Below are 19,182 nucleotides of genomic sequence, written 5' to 3' on the forward strand. Positions count from 1 at the left end.
ATAAATAACACTAAAGTTACATAAAAATATCATCTTTCAATCGATAGAGTCTACATACAAATCTTATTTTGTCTTTAATTTTTTTTTGCTTAATCATTATATTAACTAAATGAGAACGTTATTACAATTTTTGGCATTCACACGGAAATCACAACCCTGTTGAAAAAAAAAACGATGAAGAAACAACGCTTTACGTACATAGAGATTTCGATTTACTTGCGTATTTTTGTTTTTATTTTTAAATTTCTATATTTAGAATGAGCGCGCTCATGTTTCATCAATTTATCAAAAAAAATGTTAATGTAATTAATAAAGATTTATTGACTTTAGTTTCTGTTTATACAAGTGATCCTCAACACTAAAATCAGAGTTTTTCAACATATTTGTTTGTAGTTGACACAAGGTGACAGCTGTCATTTCGCGATTCAACATATTTGCTTTTAATTGTACTCAATTGTTTTTCAGTTGTTTCTCGGAAAGTAACAGCTGTCACATATATTTGAGTGTTAATATGTCTGGATTGTCTAAGCTTGTTTCTATATGATATAGACATGAAGCAAAAGTTGGCGGCTGTTGAGAGAGTTTGCCTTGTATACGAGCGTATCAGTCGTGAAGAGAATATGAGCATGGGCGCGTACATCCTTTTGCACTTTGTTCTTTTTTCTTTCATAATATATATATATTTGTATATAGATTGTCCATAGAGATTATTTATTGCGTTATTGAGCAAAACTGTTTACAAGATGACGCACTTGTTGCGGTCGAGGGCGTCCTGCAGGTTGTCCAGAATGGGGCTCTGGTCCCTGACTTCGATGCTGTCGATCATGTTGATGAGCTCCTTGAAAGCGGCGATCACCTTCCAGTTGTATTTCGCGCTGCATTCGACGTATCCGCATTTCCAGTGCTTCTTCACGAGGTTTACGATGTCGCGTCGCTTCTCCTCGGCGGCGCCCAGAGTCTTGCTGCTGCCGGCCGGTTCTTCGGTGATCAGATCCTGCTTGTTGCCGACCACCAGAACGGGAACGTTGCTCATGTTGCGACTCTCGCAGATCTGCTCTCGGAGGGTCTTCACGTATTGGAACGTTTCCAGGTTGGAGAGGTCGAAGACGAGGATGTAGGCGGTGGCGCTGCGCAGTCCGTAGAACCGATAGTCCGTCCATTCATAGTACGAGTTTACGGGAAAGTAAGGGATCACCGGAAGGTCGGAGATCTTTATCTCGTAGAGCCGTTCGTTCGTTATCACTGACGGGTAGTAAGTGTGTTTGCGATCGGTGGCTTCGTAATCCTCGCAAAACTCGTTCCATACAAATTGCTGTAAAGACAGAAACAATTCATTAACATTTTTCGGTCATACATTTATTTATTCTATAGATCAACGTAATCAAAATAGTTTGTATAAGGCTTGGTTTAAGATTTCTACAATTTAGCAGATATATATATATATAAATACATTCATACATGAATTGCAAAACTTTCTTACTTGAAGGACAAAAAAAGTTTCGTACATTTTTTTGGTGCACATATAGCCGAATGGTTAAGTCGCCCTACCCACGATTTCGTGGGCGCCGATTCGAATCCAGGCCCTTTGTGAGCCCTCTCATTGCTTGCAGCAATAGAGCCATCGTTCATCACAGATGAACAGTGAAATGAAAGAGGTTCAGCATGTGGACCTTCAGCCAAGTCGATGGACAACGGCAATGTTAAGGATAGCAGCAGATACACAGTAACCTACAAGACGACAGCCAACCAACAAATTAAAATCAAATCATCATAATGATAACTATCCACCAGGAAAAGATTATCCATCTATTGTCAACCGCGATCTTAAATTTACTCAATTGATGAAAAGATTGTAAATAAAATTATACGACATAAAAAAAATGATATTAAAGTTAAAAATTGTTTTCTTTAATAGTTTTTCTTATTAAATAAGTTTCTTTTTCTGAAAACTTGAGTGGTTCTGACACAGCAATAGACCGTAGTTTGTAAGCGAAAATCTGGAGTTGAAGGGGGGGAAAATAAAGAACTGATGTTCCTGATTAAAGATCAAAGAGTAACTGCAGTGTGTATATCCTCTGTGTATTAGGAGGAAATTACGAATTTTCATAAGGAAAATATAGTTATTTAATACACTAAAAAAGAGGGAAGTAAGGGAGCAAAATGTAATAAATTATGCGAAGATCAGAAAGATGTGTTGTAAGCATGAAAAGTGCAACATAAATTCGTTTGAATTGGAAAGCGGCAGAATAAGGTTTTGTTTTGCAACGAAAATGATTGTATCAAAAGCAGCAGCAAACTGCAGGATTTAATATGTTCGACCCAAAACCGGAAAATATACTGCGTTTTATATTTTGTCTGCAAATATTTTGACATGAAGTTAATTGATTTTTAAATGTTAAAAGTTATTCAAACTGAAAAAAAAAGAAAGTACAAAAGCCCTCTGAAATATATCATCAATACATTTTATAATTGGTGTTTAAGTTGATGGTGATGTGTAAAGTGAAGTAGAGAAAACGATGGAGATCCAAATGGAAATTTATCGCTTTCATCATGGGTGGAGCGAAACAAGCCAAATGAAATGCAAATCTAATTGAGGCAAAACTCCTCGTCGGCTTTATTCTCGACGCGCTTCCATTTCCTCCAGGGCATACACACACAAATTGTACGAGTGTAAAATGCATTCGGACGAAAATACGTTTTCTATCTAATTTCATTTTCTATGGGTCCTTAAACCCAGGATGAACTAAAGCAAAGTGAAGTGAATTTTAAGCAAATGGTAAACGTATAAAAGATACAAAAGTTATTTTACTATATTAAGCAAATTCAAGTAAATATGATTCTTGCAGGATTGTTAAGGTAACATCTAAAACTGTAATAATATCTTATCTGCTACATACTATCAATTATCAAGATTCAAGATAAAACTTCTTAGAGCTTTAAAGCATTGTTTATGCAATTACGCGCAATCCATGACTGTCTCAGTTATGCTTCATCTTAAAGTCTATAGTTTCTACTTTAATTGGATAATTATATGATCTACATGCTAATAGTAGTTATCGAGGAAAACGTAAAAATGTAAAGCAATACAACTTTTTAAAGCCAAAACATCGTTTATGTAATTTCTCATTATACGAAACCCAAAACTGTCACAGTTATGCTTCAATAGTAAACATTTCCTTCAACCTTAAAATGTTGCTTATGTAACTACTTATTACAGGAAAACCATAACTGTCAAAGTTATGTTTCGACACTCATCTGAAAGTCAATAGCTTTTATTTCAATTAGACAATTCTATGATCTATATGCTAATAGTGATTAGCAACATTAAAGAAAATTAAAATAAGTATTATAAAAATACGTTTGTTGTGGAAATACTCGTTGCATATTTGTGATGTGAGGTGAAATAGGATTTCCGGAATGCGTGTCTGCAATGCCGGAAGTAAGCTGGTTTTGTGTGTGCGCCAGTTAACAAGCTGCACCGCACCAAATCTCGCTCGAGTATGATGCAACGTTATTACCTAATTAATTAGATCGTGTAATTTTAAATTCAATTAACTGATTACTAGCGGACTAATAACCGATCTTGGGGAAATTGCAATTGGACCGTTTTGGGCACTTCATTAATTACGCGTCAGCTAAAATTCCTCGCAGTACCTCCATTGATTTATATCCAATTCTTAACGACCCAACATTACTTCATATATATACACACACACACACACACACTGTAAATCTTTCAATTACTCAATTACTTTCTGTTCGATTAAACGTATAAATATCCGTACGTACAATGCGTTTAACTTCTGTTTAAATCGTTAGATGCTTTTGTTGAAATTTGTATTCGTTTCTGAAAGGTGAATACCTAGTGTAAAATGACAATTTTCGACTGCAAGGTATATGAACGTCGAGTACGTTCGAGCGAACGAAAAGATACTCGTGCAACAAAAAATGCAATTGTACATCGACAAACAAACAAAAAAAAATGTTTTGTAGCATAATCACATTGTATCATGGAGATTGGAATTACCTGAATGATGCTAGTTTTTCCAACTGCCGGTGCTCCGAGTAGTATAACTTTTACCCTGTCAACGCTCTCCGGACTGATTTCAATCGGACTTTCCTGCTGGTCCTGTGCCTGCTGCTTCTCGTGCATCTTCCGCGACTGATTTGACTGCTGATGCTGCTGTTGGTGATGGGACGCATTGTGTCTGCGCTCCAAAAAATCCAGGTCCAATTCTGCAACAATAAAAGCGACGACGATCATGAAACTTTTGCTTTAGAATTCGCATAGAATCAACCAATTTCTTTACCACGTATTTTCGTGGGCGCGCGCGAAACTAATTAGGAAGTTTTAAATTAAGTTTCCTTCAAAGAAGGAAAAAGAAAATATGGAATTAATTTTCGCCGGAAACAATGAAGGTTACAGAAAGAAAAACCTTATTGAAATCTTAGCCCATCCATTGAAAAGTTTCAAATTAAATGCTAATTTTGACTCACGCTTTCTGGCACGTTTTAACTTTATTATTTATTTTTTTTTGTTGCATCGTAATTCATATTATTAAAGTCGCAATAAATATGAAATCCCCTTTCTCCAGCTGTTGTAGCTGTTGAGCTTTCCCATGGAAACGAATTTCATCAGCACTTGAACGTCGTCTGCGTTCCTCGATTTTATTAAAAAAAAACACTTCTCCTTCCCAGACGTTTTAGCACTTTGTAATTGAGTCTATTGAACGAAAGGTGCTGGAATTTCCAATAACTATTGTTACTACAACACTCCTGCAGTATGTTCAAGAAGTTTTACACTCTTCTAGGAGAAACGTAGCGAATGTTTAAAGTGTTTAATTGTGGTGTTCAAAGTGTAGTTACAAATATTAATTAAGATATGAATGTGAATTTAGTCTATGTACATATTGACAATTATCGAATCGGATAAATATGTAGTGCGCTTACTACACAGGACGTTACTGCAAATATTCAATTATTACGCACTGTGATTTGTTACAGTTTGTAATGAATATTGTTGGTTTTCAATGGTACCCATCAATCTCATCAAACATGTAGTAACTGCATCAAATGATGTCCTTAAACTCCACTACGCTTTATCGCTTCTACCTGCGGGTTAAAATTTTAATCAAATGACAGCTGTCAACTTGTCAAAAAAGTTTAAGTTGTAAACAGCTGGCTCGCATTACAACTACACACAAAACAGTTAGGTTACGTAATGACAGCTGTCACCTTGTGTCAAAAAGCGAGGAACATTAAAACGTCAAATCATTAAATTAAACTTTGTTGTGATACGCGAAAACATATAGTTGAAGACACTCATGTAACTATCGATGAGCCGAATGCTTTGGGAATATGAGTAATAGGAGATTGTTGCATTTCGCATTCAACTCGCATCATCAGTCGATGCGAGAAGTAGTCTCCCATTGGGATGTATATCTACTACCATAGACATTGCAACTAGTTGATTGCTCAGTAGCTTAATTCACAAACGTGGAGTATTCAAATGGAATTTTTCATTGTAATAAAATAGTATTCAGAGTTTTTCAACCTTTTCTCACCTATGTGTCAAACTTTCGCATGAAAATCACTGCTCTAAAAATTAAAACTAATACTTTGTAGTACGTAGAAATGTATACTGATCTTAGCTTTACTGAGAATTTATTTTGTTCGTAAAAATGTGCAGGAAAATCAAATAACAAATACACGTCTTGATAAATATTCAATGAGTTTGGGAATGGGATGTAGAAGAAAAGAGAGAGATTCTCATTAATGCAGGTCCCAGTGGAATGTAAACTTAATTGAACCTGGACAGAGAAGCTCGCTTTAGAAGTTTTCAGTTTCTTTACTTCTTTTTTTTTTGTTATTTCCATCTGGGCGACAGTCTCCGTCCGCCTCGCCAACAACTTGTTAAATATTTACAAGCAACAGATTTACATTGGAACAATCCGTCTGGGCTTCATTTACATGTTTTATTTTGGTGCGATCATTAGCAAAATCAATTTGAATATCGCAACCTAAATAGAATTTTTACATCAATTCCATTGTTATAAAAATTCATATAAAAAGTGATTTAGCGAATATGCTAAAAATTTTGATAATTTTATTACGCGTTAGTTTTCTCATTCCAAAAATTTGCATATAGAACGAATAACGTCCGAGGTATTATAATTCCCTGTGGAATTGATGAATGAATGGACATAAGGTATTATTTTATGATACGACTAGTTTGTTTCATAATCACATTTTGGATAATCTCATAGTTCTGTAGCAATACCTCGCATAGTGCTGGTAATCTGTTCAGACTATTTGAAACCGGACTATGCGAGGTTTTGCTATTGAATACTTATGTAAATCATATGAAACTTATGAGTTTTCTCTGATAAGAAGTAATATTTTAACTTTAATGCGACGTCGAAAGGCCCCCCAAAAATGACTGTTATCTATTCGTTGTATAACCGAAATGGATCGCTCATTTAAATATATTTAACATCTCTTCCGGTTCCGCTCGTTGGGTCTCGCCCTTTCATTTCCCTCTCTGAAAAATTTATTCTTTAGGATATTATGCGCAAAGCAGAAATGAAGATAATATTGCAAAACGAAATTCACGTCGACTTCTACGTACGCCCCTCCCCTCAAACGAAAGAAAATCACAAGTCTTTATCGAATTACACGATTCATCGGTTAAAGGAAGACGTCGGCACCCTAACGAATTTCCTGTCGCAAAGAAATTGCAAAAAAAGATGAAGTTATTTATTGGAAAGACGAAATTTGTCCAATTGCTGCGAGCTTTGAAACAATGTGACAGCTGTAGAATTTGGTGACGCAACAAATTGGTTGAGACACGTTTTTGTAGAGATTTTTTGTTACTATTCCATCACTTTGAGTATATTTCACGAAACTAAATTGATTCTGCTTTATATCATTCTTTTGCAAAACAAAACAAAAATTACAAGTTTATAATTATAAGTTTGAATGATTGTTTGGGTTCGTGCATTCAGTAGACTAAATTGGAGTTTGTGTAACGTTTAAATACTTGAAAAATCACTGCACGTGACGTACAGTTTCGTGTTTGTTGTCTGGTTGTTCCTGATTTATTGCCATTACAACGACGATTAAATGTTTTTACCTTAGCAACTCGATAAACTTTATCCCTAAATTACACTCTTCTGGATTGATCCAGTAAATTTTGTATTTATATTATTAACTAACAATTTTATTACGTTTAATTAATATGATTAATTAGAATTCTTGTATCTCGAGGGAATATGAATAAGAAGGATGATTGTGTAAATTCATATTTGCACGGGATTCACGTTTAGCGTAATTAGTTTTTGTGTCGGTCCTCGGATAGGGTCTGCACCACGAAGTTTGTGTCGGGTCCTGCGAATTTATGCAAAAGTACGGCATGGAAATTGGGGTATTCACACCCCCTATCAATAGTGGTGCGGAGAGGGTGTTTAAATTTATCCCGAAAACGGAAAAACACTTGCTCTGCATATTAATTGGAACGGAGAATGGAAGGTACAGACTTTCACAAAGAATCTTTACCAGACATGAATTTTGCATTCTCTACTTTGTCATTTATATGTTTATATATAAAGGGTGTCCCAAAATTAAAGATAGATTTGAATTAAATAGAAAACAGAATTTTTAGTCTTCAAGTTGTGATTTTTTTATTGAATCATAAAATACATAGGTTATTTATGGAATAATACATTGGGCAAATGGCCTCTCTTTTATAGAAATTTTCCATGACCATTTTGCATAAATGTGGCTGAATATCGTTGATGCAGCGATTAATTTCTTCCTGTAATACATGGGTGGTTGTGGGCTTGTTGACATAGACCTTTGACTTCAAATAACCTCATAAAAAGAATTCTAATGGTGTTTAATCACAAGATCTAGGGGGGCAAATTCTGATCACCGAAACGAGAGAGTACACGACTAGGAAATGTCTCTTGCAGTAATTGAATTTTTTCACGGGCTGTATGGCACGTGGAACCATCTTATTGAAACCACATGTCGTCTATATCAATATCATCCAACTGAGGCAGAAAGAAGTGTGTTATCATGTCGCGATATCGAGCACCAGTAACCGTCACTGCTTGACCAGCCTCATTTTCAAAAAAGGATGGTTCAATGATGCCTCCAGCCCAAAATCTTTTAAAAATTCATCGCTCGAGTTTTTTTATTTCTAGAATATAACGGGGGGGAGTTGAGATTATTCATTGTTGTTATTAACTATTAATAACAATATATATATATATTTATTATTGTATTTGTTTTCATTGACTTAATAAAACTTAAAATTAAGAAATATTCTAAATTAAAAATATTTTATTGTTATTAATATTATATAATAGTAGATGGTGACTGCGTTTCTGAAAAATTTAAAAATGTTATTGTATAAATTATAATAATAAAAGACACTGTCGGGATTTCGATACAGTCGGGATTTTGATACTGTCGGGATTATGGTTGTCGGGATTTTGATATAGTCGGGATTTCGAATGTCGGAATATCGAACGTCGGGCATTCGATATAGACCCGATCTCAACATACACTGATAGTACTTACTTACATTATACTATTTTATAATATAAAGACATATACATTATTTATAAGTACCTATGAAGTAAAAAAAATATTATATATGTTTATAAAATTGTGTAAATTGTAGGATGTAGGCATTCGCTTTATGGTCGCAATACATTTTGAACTTGTAAAAACCTGCACATAATGATATACCAGTATAATCTTGTTACAAGCATACGCGCAGTCTCAGAGCAAAGATCTTAATAATTATAAAGATGTCCCAATATATATAATAAATTTACAAAAAAATCAATATCAGGTAAGCCAAAAGCCCAAAACCGAAAAACATGGCAAGGTCTACGACACAAAAAAGTTTGGGAACCTCTGATCTATGGGATGAAAATTAATATCAACAAAATAATGATTAGTTTCTTATTCTTCTGCTTGCATAATAAACATCTGATAACTGTCAATAGGATTTCGATTCCGTAACTTCAATGCTATTCAAAGTTTCGCGTGTTATAATCTGAAAAGTTCTCAGCTTTCTTGGTTCCATTTTATGTAATAAGTTCACGCCGAAATTGGTATTAATCCTTGTTTAGATACAATGACAACATCATTTATATAGTCTTAACAGCAGTAATTTATATACATTTAACGTTAAGTTATTTATCTTTCTTATCTTCGCGTCACCGGAGACGTAATTAAGCCTATCTAAAATGTCCCCGGGCAATTATTATACGTTGAAACGGTTAACAAAAGGAAACTGATGCGAGAGTTGGAGGAAATCCGACGTTTTTCGGTACAAAAATAAATGTTGCGCGATTGAGAATCTTGCGGCAACAATTTCGATCCGAGTTTATTTAATTCCGGTGCGCAGTTTGCATTCTCTTACGTTTCGAATAGGGGGTGGTTTTTCTCTTATTTGCGAAATTAATAATCCCTTTTACCCCTGTTGTCAGCTGGCATCCCATTACCGGAATTTCTTGGAAACTCGACCCGCACACACACAATTAATACCCTTTCGAAACAATAACGATTAAAGTCTACCATTCATCTAAGTCACATACAAAAAGTCAACGCCGATGATGAAATATTCACCGGAAAAGATTACTTTTTATATGCTTGATTTATAAATGTATTTCATAATTGATTTATCTTTTTATTACTGAACATACAGTATTTTTAATTAAACTTTTATTTTGCACATATAGATTTGAAAAAAAAATCAATAAAATGTAAGTTCAATTAGAACATGTAAAAGTGCAGGCAACATCAAAGCACATGCCGGAGTTTCATTTCGTATAATGAAATAATCCACTTAACGAGTTTTTACAACAAAAAGATAATACATACCAATTTCAGTTTTGCGCCAAGTGCAAAGTGGTGTTTCGGAAACATTCATATATATATATTTCTTTCGAATTTTAAGTTCGCCGATTTGACACGAAACACAATTAAAAAGTTTCAAGTGTTGTTGCTGCCGCCGCCGCCGTCGGCGAAGGGATTTATATAAAAGTGCCGGTTTTTACGAGTTCAAGCTGAAAAATATCGTTGCAGACGTGCTATTAAATTAGCGAAAACGACGAAAATAAGTTTAATATTGTCCTCTTATATACATCTGCCGTTTACTTCATAACATTTATAAAGAGAAACAAAGATAGTTCCACTAAATTTATGATATAACAAAATACAGCAATACCTCGCATAGTGCGGGTAATTGAAACCGGTCTAATTGAAATAAACTGTACAAAAAGAGACTTGACTGTTTAATAGGGAAAAAAATATCAATTATGTATTTGCGGCGGATATATTCGCCCAATCTTTTATATAGGAGACTTCGCTTATTGTTACATTGCTGAAATCACCCAAATTTAAGTAATTTTTTTTTTGAAATAATAAAGGGTGTCCAAAAATTAACGCAAGATTTGAATTTGCCGCCATTTGTGCAGTAAAGTGTCAAATATTTTGGTTTCCAACACTTTAATGCACAAATGGCGGCAAATTCAAATCTTGCATTAATTTTGGGACACCCTTTATAAGAAAAATATAATTAGTAATTAAGTGTTTCAAATGTATTTAACATATTGAAATTTCGTGTTTGATGGAGAAATATATAGATTTTACGTGGGATAATGTTGGTACCATTACTATCCATTATCTATATATAGATATAAATGAAATAGTCGGCAACGCTCTGCGAATGAAGATAAATAATGGTTTCCTTGATAAATCTGTACACGAAGATAAAGTTGGTTTGAAATGACGGCGGGAATTACTTGTTGTTTACTTGATCTTGACAAAACTGAAACGTAATTTACGCATAAGGTACATTAACAAAATGGTATTTTTAGGTATCAAAAATGAAATAATGAAATTTGGTATTTTATACAGAATATATAGATAGTATAGTAAACTAGACTACAAGATTACACTGTTATTTACTGATACAACGTTATGTAACAAAAAGTTTTTTTTTTAAAGTTACTTGAAACTTTGCTCGCTCCGTGTTCTCTCATCTTAATTAGAAACCCAAACTTTCGCACATTTGCTTTACATTAACTATATACTCAATACTATATATTCATAATTGTTATTATATGTTTATTGCATATAATATAAATTGAATGCGAGGTATTGTTTTACATATTAAATAAGTCTGGTTTTAATACTAACTGTCGGAAATTAATTATTTAAGAATTTCGCTCTCCGAATAATTACAGGATTCGCATTAATATTTGATTACCGCCACTAATGAAATCCCAAAGATAAAGTTAATTATTAAAGACTCATCTCTGGCAATTACATAATGAAATTAAATTATGATGTCAGCTCTACAGAATAATTCAAATGATAAAATCGATGAATTAGCGAAACACTGGAACTTATAATTGCGAGATATGCACGAAACAACAACTGAACGTGCGTACAGAACTATTTACAAAGCATGCTTGTAAATCAATTTGGTGGGCTTATGAAAAGGGCTCAGCATATTTCGTGTTCGGCGGATTACAATGAGATCACCGATTTGCATTTCACAGACCTATTGCACTTAACGGTTTTAGCGCATTTACATGGAAATGCTATACAATCGTATTAATTCTTTTTTTGCATTATACAATATGATTCCGTCTAATACTTTCAATCTTTTATGGAATATTATATGAAATAAGTAATGCAATTTTTTTTTGATCTCTTACGGATTTCATAATGTTATACCTCAGTTACGTGGGAGAAAGAGCAAATCCTTGGTGAAATAAGAAAGAAAAGAAAAAACTTGTAACTCGCGTAGTACATAATCGTAAGCTTATTTTAAACAAAAGAAGGATTATCGCTGGAAATCCTGCACACGAGAGTTTTATCGGAGCGCCGAGAGAAAAAAATCTGGCTTAAAACTTGTATTACATTCATGCAGACTTTTATGTATGCTGTAACACATAAATCTTCATTTTGAATCGTATGTGAAATTCAAAAGATTTGTTTTCAATGCAACGAGAAAAAAAAATGTACTGGTTTTAAAACTTGTTTTTATAGATTTGCATAAATATCTTCAAAACTTTGTATTGTTTAGGGTGGCCGTGGAATTTGATGATTTTGTTTTAAAATTTGTTACAAATTTTTCGAAATGCTTGGAAATCTTTCAAATCAGTCCAAAATTAATTTTGTGTCGTTTAAGGAGGCCGAGGAATGTAATTATTTTGTTTTTGACATTTATGACATTTTTGACGTTTTTGACATATATGTCATTTTTGACATTTTCTCCTTCAAACTTGGATCATGTATTGCGTAGCCTCCTGAAGCGCTAGAAAGCTGAAAAAGGGCGCATTGGAAAGCTTGAACTTTATACAAATATCTTTGTTACCATTGCTAACATATATATTTTTTAACGGTATTGTTAAAAAACAAACTGTTCATGAAATATGAATAATAGGAATAAAAATGCACGTCGAAAAATTGATTTACAGTCCGTGCAATAGTGGTTCGAGCGCTCCGAAATAATCGAATTTTAATTATTATTCGCAAACAAAATTTTCAATGTGAAACGCATGTCGCTACATTCAAGATTAATATCGACTGTCACGCGAAAACGTTGCATTATTCACGAGCGTGAAAAACTAACCATAAATTGCATTTTTTCGTTGGAAAACCAAAATCAACCAAAAAAAGCATGTTATAAATAGAATCAATAGATGGCGATAGTTAGTTTTCAGTGCGAATAAATCAAACAGTGAGCGCTTTATTATTTGTTTTTTGTTTTTTTTTTCCAAACGTACGAATGCGGTGGATGCGCCTGGCACGTAAACCCATCCATTCCGCTCCGACGAAGATTCAACAAATTTTATCACGAGCAATTTATTTCCACAAAACCAATCCGTATCGTTGTTGTTGCATCAATTTAAACGGGTTTCAAATCGTCCGCTTTAGAATTCTCGCTCGCACTAATTAATTATTAAATATACACGCATTCGGTTAATTGCGATCGCAATTCGAAATTTAATTAATTTCATTCGTTGTTTCCCATACGCCACGAAATCCCTACAGTTATGCAATAGTAATAATAATTACAATGTCCGAACGCGAATGAGAGAGAGAGAGAGTGAGAGTTTAATTAACGTTGCGTCAACTGCGGCCGCAAAGTCGTGCAGCAGCTACGTTTGCACACAGCCAACGACGATGTAAACAAAAGCAGTCAATTTTTTTTTTAACTTTTCACTTTGTTTCTAAATACATTTTTTCCATTTTACTACAGAAAATTGGATGGTTTTGAAAGGCCACCGCTGCTCCGGTCGGTCGACCTTTACTCTTTGAATGTTTTGTTTTGTGCGGTTTTTATGGTGTGTGATTCCGTTTAATTCGCCCGTTCTTATAGAAATGGAAATAGAGGAGGCTGGGTCATTCAAATAAGATTGCGGAACCGGTGAATGAAAGAAAGGGTTCGTAGTTGTACAGGTTTATACAATTCGCACAATAGAATGAAATCGTAGAGATAGACAGCAAGTAAACATTTCTTAAAGATATTAAACTAATTAATGAATCGCCTACATTTAGATTTGAAAGGATAATAATTACGGTTTCAAACAGTACGGAGTATCCGCACTATGCGAGGTATTTATATATTTGATATGTTGTATAGGAATACACAGTATGTGTTGGGGATGGTGTTGCGATACAAAATTATTTTAATTAGACTTCGCATACGCGCTTAATTGGGACGTCCATTACCTCTTCATCCATTAAAACATTCCGAAAATTATGTTCACTGCGTATAAAAGTTACTCTCCGGAGTTCAAGTGACAACTTTCTTGTACGACCAGATGAATTACATATAAATACTTATTAATAATTAATACTCCAATTTGAATATAATAAAAAAATCAAATAAGTGTTCAATAAAAACGCAAGTGTTTCTTATCTTTGCAGCTGCACAAGTGTTTAATTAATGAGCAGGTGTTTTGTGAAAGTGTTCAATAAAAACGCAGGTGTTTCATATCTTTGCAGCTGCACAGGTGTTTAATTAACGAGCAGGTGTTTTGTGCAAGTGTTCAATAAAAACGCAGCTGCAACTGAAACGCAGGTGTTTCATGCAGATCTTCAATAAGCAATGTTTAATGATTTCATTGTTTTATTACCTTTACGCAAAAATTAAAATTGTTTATCGTGCGGCGAATTTCCATATCAATACAAAAATACTGGTGCGGTTTTTGATCAGTGCGGATTCACTTTGTCTACTTGTACGTACTTGACGTTCCTACGAACGTACATTTTGCTATCGAAGTGCGTATTTCTCAAGGTTTTCACATTTGGAGAGAGTGATCAGTGTGTTGAGTGCAAAGTTTATATTGCACAAAGTAAAATATGACGCCCCTTGGTTGGTTAAGTAAATAGGGTCATTTTCCGCCCTTGGCATGTGCCCAGTTTGTATATTCTAGTGAAGAAAGCATGAGAGGTTTCAGTGAGTAAGAATCTCACAATTCCACGAACCCTCCAACCCTACACAACGTATTCTATTACTTAAAAAAAAATAAACTAAAAATTTTCATGTATTTAGTTACAGTTAATATTGTTTTTTTTTATTGTTTGTATAAATTCCAATGTTTAACAATATCTTGTTAAACCTTTCTCCTTCCAAGTTTCAGATATTAGTAGTTACTAATCCATTTTTCTAGTATATATTGAGATTTAGTTAGGAAACTATTTGTATAAAATAATGTAAGATGATTTGATTAATTTGCAATACGAAAAGTTACAACAATAGGGATAAAAATGTTTTCTAATCTATACTTAATAATGTATCTTGTACTTAAAGTATATGAGTTGGAAATTATTTTCTATTAGATTTATGTATTCTAATGAAAAGCAGAAAATAGGTTCCTTTCTGTATACAAATTTAGAGTTGGCGCATGGCGTACCTACTAAATACGACAAACGAAATATCCGGATACGGAAACGACCGTAGTTGTAGTGAAGAAAGTAAAGTAAAGAAAAGGAACGTGACCGAGGGAGTATTGCGGATGCAGAAGGTTCAAGGCGGCTGAGGAAACATTTGCTATAAGAAAGTTAAAATTTATATTAAGTTATCTACATATGTTTATAGAAAAATGTTATTGTTTCAAAGATATTGCGATTTTCATTTACTTCATAATATTTACAATCGCGCGTTCGTTTTATTACATTTCAATATTGTTTAATACTGGATTTTGTGATTCTCCGAGGAGCGCATGTTGAATATAGGAAACTTTCAGAGAAGTTTTGTTTACGGTTTCATATACGAGGTTCATGATGTATCGGCTTGGCCGGATTTTAGAATATTACGAAAACGAAACAATGGGGGGATTTACATGAGAGAAATAATTACGGAAAGATTGATGCAAGTGTTCATTTCGTTAAGTGTATTTGAGACTCGGAAGCACTGCTTTTAGAAGATTACGTGTTCGCATTGTAGACGTGGATTCGATTCAATTTGCGTGTCGAAATATGTTGGCAAAACCTATTTTTACACAATTTTGAAAATAACACGGTTTTCGTTGTGTGAAGTATTCTCCTTAAATTAAAGCGGAAATTCCATTTGTTTCGTCAAAATTTGAATTCCTTTTTTTACTTTACTTAAATAATAATTAATGTATCTAAATATTTTATATATGTAATAGAAAATACTAGTAAACGTGAAATTGAAAACTATCCTCGTTACATTCTTTGGATAAAATAAATATCGGAATGATGGAGACGAGAGACAGAGAGATATTTATTTTAGTATCGAGTCCCGCGGGGAGTTTGAAGTCGCTATAGTAAAACCATCAAGTACGTAGCGGGATGCGAGACATCATTCTCTTGTTATTTCCACTTTCTCGTGTTTGCAGAAATGTCCTTATTTATCATTATTTTATAAGAGTTGCGTTCTCGAAGCGATCGCTCCAACTGTGAACTCATTCAATATTAAAGAGTCGACTGCGCCTTTACAATCGTTTTCAATTCCATTATTTCGAAAGTTCATTTCGAAATTCATTTTAAGATTGATATGAGTATTGCGATACTCCCTCCTTCTGAATTTGGAAATAAATTGTATTCTTCCTTAACGCTCACTATATACTTAACACCTATATAAGTCTACGTACTAATTGTGTATAAAAACTAAATTACGTATTACATTAGAACTAAAGTGCAAATATCCGTTCGAACGTACAAAGATGTAAATTGGTCAAGTGCACTGAAGAATGTGATTTCTGTGATCCTACATTAATGTGTACGTTCGTATGAATGTCGTGTGCGTATGTGCAAACAATGCAAGAAATCTGTTAAATGAGTTGTTTGATAATTAATGATTTTTTTGTGGATTTGGTCTTAAAATATGTAGTAGAATGTAGTTCAAACTTATTTAACAAAATCATAATGAATAATTGATGAAGTATTGTGTATTATGCATAGGAATCGATGAAATCTTCTCGACACATTTTCTATTCGATGAAACACAATTACGCAGCGGTGCTTGATGGAAAACAAGCCGGCTCTGTGCACAAGTCAAACAAGATTTATTGCTCGTCGTTCCATGAGCAACCGAGGACGGAGGGCTGAGGATTTCACAAAGGAGACGCGGAAGCGTTTATGTCACTTAAAAGTTTGAATTACAGCTCCCCAAAGCTAATTAGTTGGATAACTTTTGAATAGCGCGAAATTCGAATCAATTGGTTCGCAATTATTTTCTTCAAATTATTACATCAACAAGTTTACTTATCAACACTTTATTAATTAAACCGATTGTTTATATAGTTTTTGTTTTGTCTTCAATCTCAATGGCTGTTCTAACAAAGCCTTCTAAAATTACGGACTATCGATCGACGAAATGGTCGTGGAACAATGGAAATGGATAAGGCGTGCGAAACAAAAAAGCAATGATCATAAAGGAGCGGATAGATTGATTAATGATTTGCAATTAATTTCGCTAACCTGTCCATTGTTTCTGTTTATTATTCTGACAGGTGGGTAATAATAGACCTGTTGTTGTTGTTGTTGCAGCTGCTTTCGTTGTGTTGGAAAGTGTTATTGTAATAAGGTCAGAGGGTAAAATTAATTTCACATTTTCATGGTCCACTGAATGCAACTCGAGAGGCGATAATAACGAGCAGTAATTAACGCGGAGATCGCCATCATTAGAAAAATCTGCCTAACGGAATCAACTTGTCAATTATGACAGATTGTGTATTAATCTGTCAAAAAAGCAATACACGTTTCTGACGGACGTTACAATCAATGGTAGTTGTATCATTGTGCGAAAGGTGGAAATCGTTAATCTTTGTTACTTTATTTTGGGTGACATTTCAATTAAAATTATGATTAAATTCGATGCGAATGACTGTTTTTTTTTTTTAAATTATTTCAGTTGTCTAGGCTTCAACATATACAGAAAATATATATTAGCATGGGACGAACATAAATTTTGTCAAATAAAAATGCGAGCCAAAAGTTTCATGAAATATGATGGCAAATAATTAAAGAAATGATTTATAGCTAACATAACATTCGAATGTGTGTATTATTTTTACATTTTAGTGATTTTTTCATAAACTATAATAGATAGAGTTGATCCAAAAGATGCATATGAAATTTAAATAATTGGGGAATGCAACGTGTATTCAATTTGTATAATAGTTTGTTTCATTTAGCTGTAATTCGTGTTAAAAACAATGAGGTATTGACAAACTAAAGTAATGTATTCACATTTTAGTGATTTTCTCAGAAACCATAATAGATAGAATTGATCCAAAATATGCACAAGGAAATTGAATATTTGGGGAATGTAACCTGTATCGTATTTAGTTTTCATTATATTTTATTTATCAGTAGAATAAACAGATTTGTTAGAATCGAACATGTACCCTAATTAGTTGCAGCGTACTGCGTACATTATTCCCGCTTTTTTAGCACACTGTCTCATGGTTATACATTTTTTTTCAGTAATTTCATTTTGTTTTAATTCACCCTCCGGATTAAATGAAGCCCTCCGCCGCTTTTATTTTATCATCCTACCACCCTCTACCACCATCCTTATACACCCGTTATTCCCTTCAGTTTGCTTCGTGCTATATACATATTATTATTTTTTTTAATTTGATTTAATTAACTTCCATGCGAATTCTCTCACGCAACGGCCGGTTAAATTTCAAACGCTGCGTTTAAATTCGCACACGAATCCGACAAATTCATTGTGCAAACGAGAATTTTCGGTACACGCAGAAGCGAGCGCAATTCCGAGGCCCTTCTCTCTCTGCCTCTTCTTTTATAGAAGAAATAATTAAGATCAAACGGATACTGTGCACCACTCGTATGGGTTTCCGTACCCTCATAATTCCAAACGATGTTACATCAAAAAGATGAAGAAGATGAAAAAAGAAAAATTCTATCTCTGTATAATAAACGCATTTCGTTTTTTTTTTCTCGAGCATAATACAGGGCGCGGCGTAATCCCCCTATGTGTATCAAAGATATGGCTAAAAATCGTGTTGATTCTTGGCCACGTTTCGCAAATAGATTATCAGACCTGCACGGATTACGGCTGACATTCAATTATCGCGAAGTTAGCTACAGATATGCACGTAAATTCTGGTAAAATTCCATATTTTCGCTAATGCATGCATCATCCGATGCACTTTACGAGTTCATCGATTTATTGCATTAAAATCCGGAGCGCGGCTTTAGCAAAAACCTCCCTCGCATTACAGAAATTACGGCCATAAACTAAATTGCAATTTATAACTCTGCATTGCAAGAGATTACTTCAACAATAACATAAGAAAAAACATAACTTATATTTCCAAGAAAATGTATTTAACGACCGTAACATCTTTACTCTGTTAAGTTGATATATTTATAAAGGAATGCCTCGCATAGTGCGGTTAATCGATTAATTTAGAAGAAGCGTATTACAAATTGTTCACAATTTCAATGGCATAATTTTACGGATTTTGCGGTAAAGTTTGCTGCTGGCAATCGAATAATTTATGGAAAGTAATCAGTAATTATGCGAAGAATTACAATTTAGGAAGTGTTGTATTCATAATGTACAGTGCAAAACTTTGAAATATGAAAATAGTTTGTCGTGTCCCGGGGTTAAGAAATCATTGGACATCGTGGATTATCTCGTAGTTG

At 33.9% G+C, this 19,182-nt stretch overlaps 1 protein-coding gene across 2 annotated transcripts in view; it reads right to left on the reverse strand.

Moving 5' to 3' along the window:
- Window positions 1-232: 232 nt before the first annotated feature.
- Window positions 233-19,182, reverse strand: part of LOC108568500 (ras-like protein family member 10B) — a 34,055-nt gene continuing 15,105 nt past the window's right edge. For both annotated transcript variants that reach the window (XM_017929630.1, XM_017929631.1), the window contains exons 2-3: window positions 4,028-4,236; window positions 233-1,312 (exon numbers count right to left, since the gene is read on the reverse strand). In XM_017929630.1, the coding sequence (XP_017785119.1) occupies window positions 737-1,312; window positions 4,028-4,153 (702 nt within the window). In that variant the 5' untranslated portion in view covers window positions 4,154-4,236 and the 3' untranslated portion in view covers window positions 233-736. The remainder of the gene's footprint in view (window positions 1,313-4,027; window positions 4,237-19,182) is intronic.

Source organism: Nicrophorus vespilloides, unplaced genomic scaffold (assembly GCF_001412225.1).
Source record: "Nicrophorus vespilloides isolate i.1.1-1 unplaced genomic scaffold, Nicve_v1.0, whole genome shotgun sequence".
NCBI lineage: Eukaryota > Metazoa > Arthropoda > Insecta > Coleoptera > Silphidae > Nicrophorus > Nicrophorus vespilloides.